Raw genomic sequence first — 14,759 nt, forward strand, 5'->3', positions numbered from 1 at the left:
CCCAGGCCTGGAGCCTCTGTCTCACAGAAGTCTAAGTTGGCAGGGACAGCGGGAGTGACGAGGCCTTGAGGGGTGTCCTGTGGGCCCACTCACTCCAGGGTAAGGCCCAGGCTTAGAGCAACCACCACCAGTGCATGAGGCCAGGGAGGGTGGCAGGGGAGATCAGATGCAGGGGCCCACTGTGGCCCAAAGGGAGCTGAGGGCAGGCGCCCCACTCCCGCCTTCCGGCCCCAAAGGACAGGGGAATAACCCTGAGAGGATCTGGAGCAAAGTCAGGTGGACTTTTAACTAACGCCTCAAGGTATCAGACATTTCCCAGGGCGCTGCCAGGGGCCCGAGACCTTTCCAGGGAGGGTCCTCTGAGCACTGCAGCCCACACCCTCACCTTACAGACGGGGAAACCGAGATGGGACAGCCTGTGACACGCCTGAGGGCTCACAGCAAGGCCAGGATGGCGACCACCACAGTGCAGACGTCCAGGTCCCCAAGGTCTCATGGGCTGAGGGCCCTGCTCGCATACTACAGGGTGGCTGACGGTGGCAGCGGGGCAGCCACCCAGGAGGCAGCCACCAACCTCCACTTGAGGAGACAGGTGTGGAGACTCGGCAACTTGCACAAGGCTGCACCAGCAGCAGTGGCCAGGCCGGGCATAGCTCCCCCACCCTCTAGATGGGGTCTCATTCTCACAGGACCTCTGCTGGCCGGCGGCCCCATCCTCAGTGGTCGAGGACATGCTGCCTAGGGGAAACAGGCACTGGTGTAGTCACGCAGCCTGTGACACAGCCCTGGCCTGCCCACTCCATCCCAGCCACAGACAGTCGGGGGCGGGGGTCAGCTGCTCAAGTGACCTGCCGAGCAGGCACTCAAGCCCCCAGCAGGACGCCCCACAGGTCCCCAGGGAGCACACAGGTCTGTGTGGCTACAGGAACTTGGCTCTGGGCCCGGCACCAGGCCACAGCTGCTGTTACCACGGGAACCATCCTTCCTGCCTGCCCGCCTGTCCCCGGGGACCCCAACCCCCAGGAGAAGAGGTTTCCCAGAGCTGCCCGTAGGGCCGCTGGAGCCCCAGAATACTCCAGGGAAAGGGTGCTCCTGAAACAACTTCTGGTGGCTTGTCTCTGGCCCCCAGGGTGTGCCCAGGTCTGAAGGTTGATATACCTGGGGCTCTGGTTCCTGGCAGCCCCTCTTCAATACCTGGACAGCGGAGCAGCCACCCCCGAGGGCCCAGGGCTGCAGAGCGACACATCACCCCCAGGGCCTCCACCTCCACTGCCCACCGCCCCCCCGGAAGCCCGAGCCCCCGGCAAGGCCCAAGGAGCAGACGCAAGTTCTGGGCCTTGACCATGACCTTGGATTTCCCGTCCTGCGTGGACAGCCGGGACAGGGGCCTCACCACTGCCAAGAGGCCGAACCAATGCCATCTCGCCTTTATTCACTGGTCCTCAGGTTCCAGTCACAGACACTTGGATTTGCAGGGCACAGGAAGAACAAGTGGCCCTGAAAATCCTCCCAGCTCACTGTACGGAGCAGGACACACTGGGCGGCCTCACCAGCTCAGGGCAGCCCCATGCCCTTCCCAAGGTGGGGCCGGGCCTGGCTGCCCAGGACCCTTGGAGGAGGTGCCTAGCAGTGTCCCCGGCTGGGAGATCTGGTGCCATCCGGAAGCTGACACAGGGAAGGAAGGGGCCCGGCTGGACAGGGTCTGGGGGGGCCAGATGCTCCCTGCGTCCAGGCCAGAGAAGCAGCAAGGGTCAGTGGGGAACCCACGTGGGGCTCGGGTGGGATAGCCCTTGTCCTGTCTCCTGGACGCCTCAGGGACAAACCCAGCCCACTCCCACCAGCACAGAAGACAACAGAGGCCCCTTCATCTCCTTCCTGATCCTACAAGTGGCCAGGGGTAGGGGGTAGGGGCAGGGAAAGGTGGTGGGAAAGGGGAGGGAGCTCAGGGTCAAGGTCCTGGGGGGCAGGCAGGGCCAGGCAGCTCCAAAGATGCAGCCAGGCCCAGGGGAGGGCAGGGGCTGGCAAGGCCAAGCTCTCCTAGTGACAGGGGCAGCTTGAGATCCCCCAAGAGAAAAGGAGGGGGCTTGGGGAGGAGGGGAAGGCCTCGGCCGTCAATCTTGCCTGTCCTGGTCCTGGGGTTTTCAGCCCACTGGGAGCAAGGCCTCCTCCCCTCCCAGGAGCTGGGCCCACAGGAGAGGAGGTCCCGGCAGCAGGCGGCACCCAGATCTCCCAGAGGCCAGGGGAGGGCCCGGCGCTCTAGGACTTCTTGGCGTCCTGCGTGTTCCGGCGCTTCAGGTCGCTCAGGTCGATGGGCTTGAAGGCTGCCGGGCAACAGAGTGCTCAGCGGTGGCCGCAGGTGGGGAGACAGGGTCCCCCCTCGTCGTGCCCCTGCCTCTGAACGTCCTGGGACCCAGCCCACTCCCAAGCCCTGCCCCTGGCCGGGCCTCTCCCTCCTAGGCCGGCCCCCCCACTCACTCTTCAGGCTGGGGTTAGGGACCTTCTCCACGTACTCCTCCACCAGGCCCCGCTCGCTGCCTGACATCTGGCTGCGCAGGTCTCGCTCCACACCCTGCCAGGCTGCGGGAAGCAGGGCAGTCAGAGCCCCCAGCCCATCAGGCCGACGGCCCAGTCCTACCTGTCCCTCTTCTCAGAGAGGCCCTGCAGCCCCTGCCCGCTCTTGACCTAAAGTTGCCCGCTGCACATCCCCGGTCCCTCGGCGAGCCCTGCCTGGACCTCACCCCTTGCAGCCACGTGACCCCGTGGCACCGTGACCAGTGCTGCCGTCACAGAGGCACGGGTGACCCACTGGGGAACAGCACATCTTCCTCTAGGCCAGCCCACATCTTTCCCGCCTCCTCCACCCACCACGTCCCGGCACAAAGGTCATGCACACGTGCTCACACACTCCAGCCATGCCGCTTCTGGGACAGCCCCGGGTCTCCCCATCTGTCTTCCGCGTGGCCCCCCTCCCTGCACAAACATGAAAGGCTGAGAACGCCACCTCCTCCGGAGTGCTGGCTGCCAGACCCCCAGGACCAGGAATGGGTCTCCTCACCAGACAGTCCCACCCAGGCCCGGAAGGCTGGGGGGAGAGTGAGGGTGGCGCCCGCGCACCTTCGTAGATGAAGCGCACATTCTCCTCATGGGCTGGGGTGAAGATCTCGCTGCTGCTGGGGGGGGAGCGGGGGCTGCTGTTCCTCTTGCCGTTGTAGACAACTCTGGAGACAGGGGAGCTGGGGGAGCCCAGCCCGTCAGGGGAGAGGGGAGCGGGGAGCGGGGGGCGGCCCCACCCCCAGGCCACTCCGCTGCCTGAGACTCACCTGGTCATCGCTGGGGTGTCTGATCCTCCTGCTCCGCTGCCGGATGCCCTCGGCCTCTGGAAGGGGAAGTCCCACGACACAGGAGTGGGACGGAGGTCACCCTCTCCAGAGGGGCTGCCTCCTCCCTTTAGCTGTGCCCTCCCTGCCCCTCCCAGGGGACTGGGTCCAGCCACAACCCAGCTGGCTCAGGGTGTGGCAGGGTCAGCTTGATGGGGCCGGGGGGTGGCGATGCAGGACCCGGAGCGGCCTGGACTCTGGACGGCCCCCGCACTTGGACCACTGCTGCTCAGGGAGCACCTTCCCCGGGGTGGGGCAGCTCTGCTGACACTCCCGGTCCCCGAGGCCCAGAACAGCCTTCCCGGCGGAGCGTGAGTCTGCGGGGAAGGCGGCAGTCGTCCGGTGCCCTCGCAGCCTGCAGGGCCTGGCTGTTGTTTCCACCAAGCCTGTTTCTCACCTGTAACATGGGGTGTGCTTCCCAGCGGGAAGCAGCCCAGCAGAGCCTGCCCAGCTTCCTGGTCCCCGAGGCTGTGGTGTGACAGGAGGGCTGGGGGAGGGCTGTGAGCCGGGAGGAAGCCGCCAGGCCCAACAGAGTGGCGGAGACCCCAGGATGCATTCTGTTTACAGCCTCTGAGCCCAGGGAACTCTACAGCCCTGGATGGGGCTCTATTTTTAGGCTTACAAACTGGCCACCTGGCCAGCTTTCCCTCTCTGGCTGAGGACACACACCACAGGGTGAGGACGCTGGCTGCAGAGGCCCAACCCCAGGCCCGGCCTTGCCCCAGAGCTGGGCACCCCAGGTGCTCCAGGTGTGGGGATCCTGCGAACGGCCTCTGGGCACAAGCACCTCGGCCACCCACCCCAGGAACGCCGGGCCCCCAGACTGCCCAGAGCAGGTAGCCACAGCCCCTCCCGAAGGCCAGGAGACCGACACATGGTGGGGACTTCCTCACCGGCAACCTCGGCGTTTAAACACCTGCACAGGTAAACGCAGCGCTCGGACCGAGGTAAGAACAACAAAAAAGCGTAAACGCAGCTTCCTGGAGGCACATGTAGCCCTGTGCCCCTCCCAGGCTAGGGGCCCAGCTCCTTGCAAAGGGACTTCTCCTTTCTTGGCTTGGGGAGTTTCGCTGCCCATGGTTCCCCTGCCCAGGCGCCAGCCCCACAAACACCAGAGTACAGAGGGAAAGCCCTGGGGACACCCATCTCGTGGGGCTGCCAGCAGTGCGGTGAGGCAGGAAGCTCCAATTACGCAACAGGAGGGAGGCGCCCGGAGGACCTATGCTGGGCGGCCCCTCCTCACGGCCAGGCTCCCTGCCGTCCTGCAGCCTGTCCTCTGGGACCTGGGCGGCCACTCTTTCAGGGCACCCACCTTCTCAGCCTTGCCCACGCTGGGGCCTCTCCTCCCAGGGCAGCCTCTGCTTCCGCCTGCTCTGGCCATAGCCTCCAGGGGCTGCCTGCGTTCCCGGCTCAGCTTCAGGCCCAGGCCAAGCCCGGCGGTCGGCGCCCTGTCTGCACAGCGGCTCTGTGGCTCGCCGGTAGCCTCACTGGCCCCCCTCGGCCCGTGCAGTCCCAAGACCTGCGCCCTGGGCCCCTGGAGCACTTGGTCTCCACGCTGGGCACCTGCCCCGCTGCCGCCGGCTGGGCTTCCCAACCAGACCAGGAGCTAGCTGAGCTCACACCAGCTCCAGACCTAGGTGGACGCCAGGCTGGAGCTTGTTAACTGCCAGTAGAGTTGGGCCGTCCCCAGAGGCGAGTGTGCCCCGCAGGCTGTAAGCTGTGGAGTGGGGCACTTGTCACTCAGCGCCCGCCCAGTGGATGTGCTACATCAGGTAAGGGGCTGCTGGTACCCCAGAGAGTGGGCCGGGAAGCATCTTGGCCAGGTGCCGGACACCCACAGGTTCTCATGTCCTCAGGACTTGAGAAACAAGTAAAATGACTTTTTAAAAACCCACCGGCAACCTCGACGGGGGAGCTCACACTCAACCAGGCCCAACTTCACAGGCCCGTGTCCTACCAGCCTGTCCTGGACACGAGGAACCTCCAAGCCCTCTGTCTTCTGCCTCCACAGGCCATTCTCCCCAGGATCTCGTGCTGGCCCTGCCCTGACCCTTACGAGACCTAGGGACACCGAGGCTTCTCCTGACCGTACCAGCTTCCTGAGAAGCCGGGCCTGCTGCTCCCCTGGGACAGAGGTACAGGAGGCTGTGCTCGCTCACTCTCATCACCTCCTGGGGCTCCTTTAAGGAGCCAGGCCCCTCATGCTGACCCCTAATAAATACACAGGCCTCAAGAGAGCCATTCCAGTCCTAGGCATGTGGCCGCCAAGAGGTGCACAGGAGCGCCAAGAGGAGTAGCACTCATCAGTGGCCAGAGGGAAGAGACCCGAAAGGGTTGCACACACTGGGCCCACTTCTGCCACGGAAGGTGACAGGGTGAGCACGAGCCTTGGCAACAGCGGGTGACCAGGCCACTAACACTGAGCAAAGGGAGTGGCCCAAAAGGACTGAAGACAGAAGCTCAGGGACTCGCGGCTGCGGGACGTGGTGGACGAGGGCCGAGCCACAGAGAGTACAGGGAGGGAGAACGAGGTGGGGAGAAGTCCACGGGGGCAGCTGGAGTCGAGGAAGACCTGGATGGCGAAGGGACACTGGACCGGCATGACAAAACCCCCACTGACCTAGCATGAGCAGTCTCAGTGGAGCGAGGGGAGGAAGTGGGACCCTCAGCTAACGGCCTGTCTGCCACGGTGGGCCGGGAGGGGAGGCCCGAGGCCTGGGCCGACCGGGCGCGTCTGGCCAAGCGCAAGGAAACCTGAGCATGTTTGCCACCAGGGGAACGCGCTGAGTGGCGCCAGGACAGAGTCAGGCACGGGGGGGGGCAGGTGACCAGTGGGCTGGGGAGCACGGCACGCCTGGAAAAGTGCCCGGGACACCTAAACAGGCCCAGTGGCCTCGAGGGCCCCGCTGGGAGCTCCGAGTCTGGAAGGATGGTGACTACTGCTCACACCCGCGTTACAGCCCACCTGGCCGGCTTCCCAAACATCTCCCGCCCCGTTTTCCGTCCAGTTTTCGCTCACAATAATCACCAGACACATTTCCTCAAGACTGGACCAGCTCGAGCCTCAGCACTCACACTGCAGCCCGTCAGCTCTAAAAAATTTTCTCATACTTTAATGGCTTTGAGATTGGGTTGCGCCCGGCAATCACTAGCACAGAGGTTAATGGTGCTCTTCCATTCTTAGAGGACCACGGTGCGTCACTGCTGTATCAGATCTGAGAAGGCAACGACCATCTCCCCTCGGCCCACAGAGCCCAAGCCGGAAGCCCAGAGACCTCCCTCCCAGAGCCTCTCCCGTTACTCCATCCCATTCCCAGCCACCCCCGCCCCTCCCCCCGAGCCGGGACAGCCTCCTGCACTATCCTCCTCCCTCCCTGAGACACGTGATGCCAGCACCATCTTTCCCACACCTCCTCCCCACCCAGACACTATCCGGGCCTTCTGCTATCAAGCCCTCAGTCTGGCCACAACCTGTTCATCCGGTGTCACCAGCTACTGGGTCCCCAGCCCACGCCAAATACAGCCTATGCCACAGAGCCATCTTGCCATCTCTGTTGCTGCCAGCACCATGGAAAACCGCACATCGCCCTACAGTGTTGTCCACGGCTGCCCAGCCCACAGCGCCAAGCGGGCTGCACGCTTGGCACACGGCAGGGTGAGAACCACTCTGTGGCTGGAGATCACCCAGCCCTGCTCTGTCTGTCGCCCCCAGGTGAGTCTCTTCCCTCCCTGGGCCTTGGAGTCTTCATCTGAGCCAAAGTAGCCCCCGAGAATGTCCACCAGGCCCTTCAGTTCAACAGGCATCCAAGCACAGCCACATGGGACCACCACCTCCAAGGCCTCTGTGGCTGCTTATCCAACAAGACAGTGGACAGGGCAGTTGCAGAAAGAACGTGTCATCTAACTGGGCACTTCTGGGAATGAAAGGGATGCTGCTGATTATGGAGCGTGAGCCAGGACAGCTCTGGGCAGGCCGAATGCAGAGACAGCCCACTTGGGGCTGATGGAAACCCGCAAAACTACAGGGCACAGTGAAGGGGCAGCAGGGCCATCAGCCACAGCAAACACCTGCCAGAGGCTTACTGTGGAGCAGCCACTGTGCTGGGCCAGGGAGGACCCTGACAACCCCCATTCTGAACGCTCGGTGGGTGCAACAACCTGCCACCCAGCAGGGTGGGGTCTGGACCCCAAGGGACCCTCAGCCTCTGGGCTTCCAGGGCCACTGCAGTCAGGGCCAGGCCAGGATGGCTCGGGTGGCATGACCACCCCAGAGCCTGCCTCTGTCCTTGCCTGCACCCCTGGCAGGCCCCTGGAGCCCTGGCATCCTTGTGGCTCTGCTCAGACACAGGGAGAGAGCCTTCCTGGGTGGATCTACATAGCACCTTGCTCTTCCATGGGAACAGAGGGCTTAGAGACCTCCTGGGAGGAGGCAGGGTGTGGGGGGACCTGAGGCCCAGTCTGCGGATCTCATCTCGAACTCTTTCCCCACACAGAGCCGTACACCTAAGGACAGGCGGTGAGGTGATACTCTGTTGTCTGGAGAAGTAACAAAGGATATTCCAGAGTTAGAATCAATGATGCAACAGAGACCATTCTGTGTTTCTTTAGAACTTTTGATCCACACTCAGATTTTCTCTGACCCCACTTCTCCTCCATACTCAGTGTCTCTGGGGCTCTCCACAGCCCAGTTTCTGCCCATGAGACTTCTAGAAAATAATCTACCACCCCAGCAGGCGCCAGGAGGATAAGCACTGGACTAGATGCCACATGGGCCTGGTGGTCCCCTGAAGACCCCAAGGCAACGCCTCTAAGCACTGCGCCACCCCCTCGCCCTCCTTCCTGGGAGAAGTCGCAGCTCCCCTGTTGTTACAGACCCAAGTGCCTCACCCCCTCCCACGGCCAGCCCTTCCACTCACCCCAAATCAAGCCTGTCTTCAGGACTCAACTCCGGCACCCTTCCCTCCCCACCTCTACCGCTCTCTAAAAGCTCTGGACACTCCTGGCGGACACCTCCGGCCCTTTGCTCAAGAAGTCCTGTCTGCCCAAAACGACCCCCGGGGGTCCCGCTAACCACCACCTTCTCTGGGAAGTCTCCCTGGGGAGACGGAGAGCACGACTTCTGCACCACCGCGGTACCTGAAGCTTCTGAACCGGAGGTCTGCGGCCGCGCCCCGCGGCAGGCCCCAGCCCACCTCGGCAGCCCCCGGGAACCGCGAGCTCCCCGAGGGCGGGCAGCCTCCCACCCCCTTTCCGCCCGGCACCGGGCACCGCCCCGCCTGGTGGGAGGCCGGGGGCGCGGGACGGGCGGGACGGCGGCGGAGGGCGCGCTGCGGGGGCCCGGCCGGCTGCGCCCCGGGGTCGGAAAGCACCGTCTGGGATGCTCCCCGGAAGGCGGGGCGGCGGCAGCCTCAGGGGCTGAGAAGGACAGGCCCGCGGCCTCTCCAGGCCCGCGCCCGGCGGGCCGGCCCCGCCCCTCCGCCGCGGCGGGCCGGGCGCCCCGGGACCCCGCCCGGGGCCCTCCCCTCGCGGCCTCCGCGCCTGGGCGGGTCCTGGCCGCGCCCGCCCAGCCCCGCCCCGCCCCGCCGCCGCCGCCGCCGCCGCCGCCGCCGCCGCCTCACCTCGCCCTCTCGGCCGCCGCCGCTGCCAGGGGCCCGGCCGGAAGTGACGCGCGCCGCCGCGCGCGCGCACGCGCACGGCCACGTGACCGCCGCCGCGCGGGGGCTGCGCGAGGGCGGGGACTGAGCGCCGGGGACTGAGCGCCGGGGCCTGGGTCCGCGAGGTCTGCGGCCTGGGTCCGCGAGGTCTGCGGCCTCCGGAAGCCGGGGATGGCGGAGACCGGCTCCTGGGGCAGCGGGGATCTAAGGGGTCGGGGCCGGCGTGGTCGGGGTCTCGGGGCGGACAAGGCGGGGAGGCAGCGGGGTCGACGGACGGCGAGGACCGGGGGTCGGGAGCCGCGGGACCCCGAGACCAGAGTGGACGACCAAGTCCACTGACCACCGGAAGCAGCGGGAGCCGGAGGACTGGGGCGGGCCGGTCCCCAGTAATCAGGCCATCACCACGGGCTTGGGGATCACGTTTATTGAAAAAGTAAAAAGTATCACAATAAAAAATCCACCTGGAGAAAAAGCCAGGCCAGAGGTGTGGGAGGAGCAGGGGTTGTGCCCAGGTTTGGGGTCGCGCGGCCAGCCTGGTCGGCTCCCAGCCGGGCTGGCCCGGCACTCCTGGCACGTCGGGGAGGTGGGCACCTGACTTGTGTGTGTGAGGAGGAGGGGCTGGGCCCTGGAAGGGCGGGGCTGGGCTCAGTCCATCTTAGTCCCTTTGAAGAGCTCCACCAAGTCCTTGAAGTCAGGGTCAATGAGGTCCGAGGGCAGGTCACCATCATCGTTGGCAGCTTCTCTGTCTGCCCCCAGGGAAATGAGGTACCTGGGGTGCAAAGGGTGGCCCTGGTTGCAGAGCGGGTGACCTGGAGGATGTTCACTCCTACCCCAGGGTAGCAGGCTGGGGTCCTGAGGTCCACCTGTTTTTTATTTTTCCAGGTGGGGTGAAGAGGAAAAAACCGGACCCTTTGGAAACTACGGCTGACTTTTGCAGTCTGCTCTGGGGAGGGCAACAGGGCAGAAAGGAGATTCTAGAAACCCTTAGGATTCTAAGCTCCACTACCAGGGCCACGTTTTGGGAGACTACATCCTGGAGGCCACCCTCTCACCTGGCTATATCAGGGTACCCGTCGCTGCAGGCGATGTGCAGGGCCGTCCAGCCCGTCTCGTCACGCTGGTGAATGTCAGCCCCGTATTTGACCAGCAACTTGACACACTCCAGGTTTCCAGAGAGCACCGCTTCATGAAGGGCAGCCAGGCCTGGGCAGGGTAGGAGGGGTCAAGGCTGAGGCCTTCCTCTGCTGCCCCAAAGACCCTCACTGGCCTCGTAGGCACTCACCTGAGGGGTAGATGGTGTCCAGGGAGACTTTCCGAGTCCTGATGAAGCGCCCCACCTGCTCCAGGTCACCCTGGCGGATGTGGTCCAAGAACAGGACATCATTAGGGAAGTGCACACTTCTATTGGCCAAGAGCCTCCGGCGCCGCTGCCGTGGGCTGTAGCGGGCATAGCGGGCTGTTCTGCTGGGCATCCTGGTGGCTATGGCGTGGGCTGCCCCTTCGGGGACCCTACTGCTGGGGGGAGGCAGGTCCCCAGTCCGGATCAGACCTGCCAAGGGCAGGCTCTTCTGGCTGACGATGACCTGCAGTGCAGCCACCGCAGGGCTCCTGTGCTCCCTCTGGCCCGGGGGCTTCCCACTTATATAGGGCCCTCAGAGCTATATAAAGCTGCGCAGTCATGCTCGCACCCGAAGGGCTGAAACTGAGCCGCCCCAGCCCTGCCCTCAGGATCATGTTAAGTGGTTCATCTTTCAGCCCACCTGTCGCTGTGCCCGGCCAAAGGGGTCAGATCCTTCCTGGCCACCGCTCCCTGCCCACAGCTGGACCTAGAAGGTGCCTGACAGAGGGCAGGAGAGGTGCTGGAAGGGCAGGGCCATTAGGAAGGCACACAGGTACCAAGGTCATCAGGGGCGGGGGTCTCCCATGGTCCCAGGGACTTGCAGGCGGTGCGTGATGCATGGTGAGCACAGCTGCCTCTCCCTCCTGCAGGGCGATGGGGCCGCCCACACCTAGGAAGCCCAGGGTCCTGGCCGTGCCACCCATCCCCTTGCCACTTGTCACCTTCCATCTGGCTTGCATCACTCATGGGGCAGTTTTCCCAAATGCCCATTAGGGACCCTCTGCAGCCCCCTCCCCGCCCAATGCCCTGTCCCCCATGCTCCCCACCCCCTCCATTTCTTCTGTTTCCAGTCTGGCTGCTTCCTGGCAAGAATACACTTGCTCACCCTTAAGGTGGCATCTAGTTGGCTCCGCAAGGACTCAGTGCTGTGTGCCCTCTGCCCCTGGCCCAGTGCAGACTTCCCTGCAGGAGTGTGACCAGTGGAATTTTAAGACATCCCAGCAGGCTGGGCCAGTGCTGGCTGTCTTCACCACAGCAGCCAAGGTCAGAGGTGGGGCTTCAGCTTCAGTGAGAAAGCAGAGCCGGTGGGGGGACACACACCCGGGCGCAAAGCTGGGCCTGCGGGGTCAGCACAGCCCTGCAGAATCCGAAGCTTGCTGTCTGTCAAGATCGAGGTGTTGGCGGGTAGCCCTTCCCAGGGACCACTGGCTTCAGGTCCACCTCGGGCTCCTGGGGCAGGTCCTTGACGTTCTCCAGTTTGTTGGCCCATCCCTGTCCTGCCTTCGAGCTCATGTGGTGTTTTCCTTGTGTGGCCGTCTATGTCCAGGTTTCCCTGTGTAATAAGGACACCAGCCATTAGATTAGGACCCATCCTACTCCAGCATGGCCTCATCTTAGCCTATTACACCTGCAGCGGCTCCACTTCCAAATAAGGTCACACGTTGATGTGCGGGGGTGGGGGTGGGGGTGGTTTAAGGCTTCAACATATGAACACGGGGGACGCAGTTCAACCACTAACACCGCAAGATCCTCTGGGTTGTCTCTGAAGGCCTGGATGTCCGTGACTGACAGAACCCAGCTCAGCCAGTGCTCTACAGGGCGGGGCAGGGGCTTGGTCACCAGGAGCCCTTGGGTCACCAGGAGCCCTTGGGTCACCAGGATGGTCTGGATCCGACAAAATCAAGTCACCAAATACATCCACACCCCAGGTGCAAAGCCTTGGGACCAAATGCTACAGAGGACAGGGCACTGCCCACAGCAGGCTCCCTGCCCCAATGCCCTGATGGGGTTTCTCCGCCTGCCTCGGTGCCACTGAGGTTCCATGGGAACCTCCATCCAGGCCAGGCCCCGGCTTGGCCCCAAGGGAGGGTGTTCCCAGTGGTCCTGCATGTCAGGCTCAGAGCATGGTGCTGGGCGGTGCTACTCCTGGTTACTTGGGTCACTTGGGAGGAGCCGGGTACAGTTTCTTGGGGCTTGTCTGCACGAAGCCCAGAGACACAGTCCACACTGTACACGGAGACAGAACTTTCCTTTGATATGAAGATTGCTTTTTCTGATGGAAACTTGTCTGCCTGCCCAGCTCAGAGGATCAAGTGGAAGAGCCCTGGGTGAAGCTGCCACCAAGGCCTGGCTCTTCCTTCAAATGACAGGCCTCAGGGCAGGGCACGCCGTCAGGGTGGGCCTTCCGGAGACCCCAAGAGACACCCTCCGGTCCATCCTGCCACAGGCGGGCTGAGACAGCTCGGGATTTGGGCTATGGGGTTTCTGTTCAGATATTTGGATCAGAGGAGGGGCAGACACCTGGATGGCACCTGGTGAGGACACGGGGAGCCGGTCCTCAAGCCACAGCCGTGGCCTGCGGGAACTCACTTGGAAACCTCGTGGCCCAAGCCGGCTGCGAACAGTCTAACCTCCCACGGCTGGCGAGGCCTGCTATTCACGGAACCACACCTGTATTCACACAGCCTCGTCCCTGTTCTTCTGCCTGCGGGAACTTGTCAAGTGACCTGGTTTGCATGACGTTAAGGTTTTGCCTTTTGGACAACAGAAGCCACATGGAACATTTAACTCAAAAAGCTTACTTTGAGGAGTGCAAGGGACGCAACTAGCAAAACTCCTCATCCAGCGGAAAGCAAGCCGCGCCGGCTGGAGGGGCGTCGGGTGGGCCCAGCCGCCCTTGGAGGGTCTGATGCACCGGGCCAGCAGCTGCTTTTGAGGCTCCAGGGCAACAGCTTCCTACCACCTGGAGAGAGGAAGTGAAGGTGGGGCCAGCCGGCCGCTAAGCCTTCCATGCCTGCCCCGAGCCTGCAAAGTTACTTTGCTAATCCGCCGGGTTTGGGACTCTTAACCGCCACCGCCCAGCAAACCAGGCTCAGGAATGTGCTAATCAGCTGCCCGGGCAGAAGGGGAAGGTATCGGTGACTCAGCCCCCCTCCCCGGAGCACATGACGGCGCTGCTGCGCGAGGCTGCCAGGTCCCAAGGTTTCTACGCAGAGGGCCAGGCCCCGCACAGCTGGCCTGCCGCGTCTCTGCCCCCGCCGCTGGGCGTAGCCCACCCCCAGCAGCTGCAGCTCCTGACAGCCCAGCTCTCAGTCCACCCTGGGTGCCCTCGTCCAGAGGCCACGTGTGTCTGCCTGGGGAATCCACGCACGTTCTGGAGGGCAGAGCTAACGTCTCCCCAGTGACCGCCTCCCACAGAAACTCCGAGTGCCCAAGCTCACTTTTTCTCCGATACACGCCTTGTGTCGGCAGGACCAAAGCACAGGACACACGGACCCTGGAGCAGACGAGACAGAAACCAGCCCCGGCGCCGGCCACCTGAGAACCAGGGAAGGGAGCCCGGCCACTGCAGGCCAAGCTGGGGCGCAGTGTCCAGACGCTGAGGCGCGGACAAGCCAAGGCTTGGTTGGTGCTGCCCAGGGTGCCAATACCAGGTTCTCGCTGGACACCAGCTGGACACCAGCTGGACACCGCAGGCCCAGGTGAGAGGCAGGAGCAGCCCTGGGGTCTGAGGGTCCGGATGGCCCTGGGGCGGTCAAGGGAGGACACACGGCCCTCTTGCTGAAGACATGGCTGTGCACGGGGGAAATGACACACGCACCTTCCCATGGGCTGAGACCACGTTCACGTAAGTGCCACAGTCAAGTCTGCTGGATGTGGCCCTGCCACCTCCAAGCTCCCAGCAGCATCAGAGCTGGAGGGCCCAGGGATGGGGTAACGTGTACGCTTTCTGCCGCAGGTGACACATCACAGGGATCGATGAAACACGTTGAGGGACAGGCCAGGATCCTTGGATACTCGGCCGTGTTTGCTCTGTCCTCGACCTCCTGGTGGACTGTGTCTCCACCTCTCTCCCCTCCTTTGAGGATGCCATCAACACCCCTTCCAGCCCACCGGCCGCTGCAGACGTGTGTAGACGGAGGGGAAGCCCTGGGCGCTGCTGTCATGACTAGAGGTGGATGCCCCCCTGAGCCCGGCCAGCCCCCCGTGGGCCCCTCATGCTCAGCTCCCTGGGGGCCAAAAGGTGTCACCAATCCCAGCTCAGGTGCCATCAGCCCAACGCTGCAGCCAGACTGACAGCTGAGTCTAACTGTGCTCTTCCCCATGCAGACTGTGTGAGTGAGCGCAGGTCCTAGAAGTCAAGTCATGTTTAAACAACCAGAGCTGCTACTTTAACATGACTGTTTTCAACACGGTGTTCTAGCAATGAGCACAGCGTTCCCGAAGCCCAAGCACCCCTGGTCTCTCCTGAGACTCTGCGGTGGTTCCAGGCAGCAGTGGGAAGGGACCACTCTTGCACGACAGAGCTGCCCACCCTGGCCATCCCGTGTCCTGATGTGGCACGAGGCAGATCGAAGCCATGACCGCTGGACACCCGAGGCGGGCAGT

The 14,759-nt window shown here is 63.7% G+C and overlaps 2 protein-coding genes across 7 annotated transcripts; both read right to left on the bottom strand.

Moving 5' to 3' along the window:
- Positions 1-1,412: 1,412 nt before the first annotated feature.
- Positions 1,413-9,088, bottom strand: MCRIP1 (MAPK regulated corepressor interacting protein 1). Of its 6 annotated transcripts, none has more exons than XM_072939851.1 (5): positions 8,996-9,088; positions 3,321-3,376; positions 3,115-3,233; positions 2,476-2,577; positions 1,413-2,321 (listed from the first exon to the last, which is right to left on the bottom strand). In XM_072939851.1, exons 2-5 carry the CDS (start codon positions 3,326-3,328, stop codon positions 2,257-2,259), a joined length of 294 nt encoding a protein of 97 aa, XP_072795952.1. In that variant the 5' UTR covers positions 3,329-3,376; positions 8,996-9,088; the 3' UTR covers positions 1,413-2,256. The 6 variants fall into 6 exon arrangements, with proteins under 6 accessions (XP_072795952.1, XP_072795954.1, XP_072795955.1 ...); XM_072939853.1 differs by lacking the exon at positions 8,996-9,088 and adding an exon at positions 8,455-8,943; XM_072939854.1 differs by lacking the exon at positions 8,996-9,088 and adding an exon at positions 8,514-8,942.
- A 360-nt stretch (positions 9,089-9,448) lies between these two features.
- Positions 9,449-10,896, bottom strand: PPP1R27 (protein phosphatase 1 regulatory subunit 27). The gene is made up of 3 exons (XM_006199452.4): positions 10,314-10,896; positions 10,084-10,234; positions 9,449-9,800 (listed from the first exon to the last, which is right to left on the bottom strand). The coding sequence occupies exons 1-3, from the start codon at positions 10,501-10,503 to the stop codon at positions 9,677-9,679; spliced, it is 465 nt and encodes a 154-aa protein (XP_006199514.1). The 5' UTR covers positions 10,504-10,896; the 3' UTR covers positions 9,449-9,676.
- Between the last annotated feature and the right edge of the window lie 3,863 nt (positions 10,897-14,759).

The sequence above is a fragment of the Vicugna pacos genome, chromosome 16 (genome assembly GCF_048564905.1).
Source record: "Vicugna pacos chromosome 16, VicPac4, whole genome shotgun sequence".
In the NCBI taxonomy this organism is placed as follows: Eukaryota; Metazoa; Chordata; class Mammalia; order Artiodactyla; family Camelidae; genus Vicugna; species Vicugna pacos.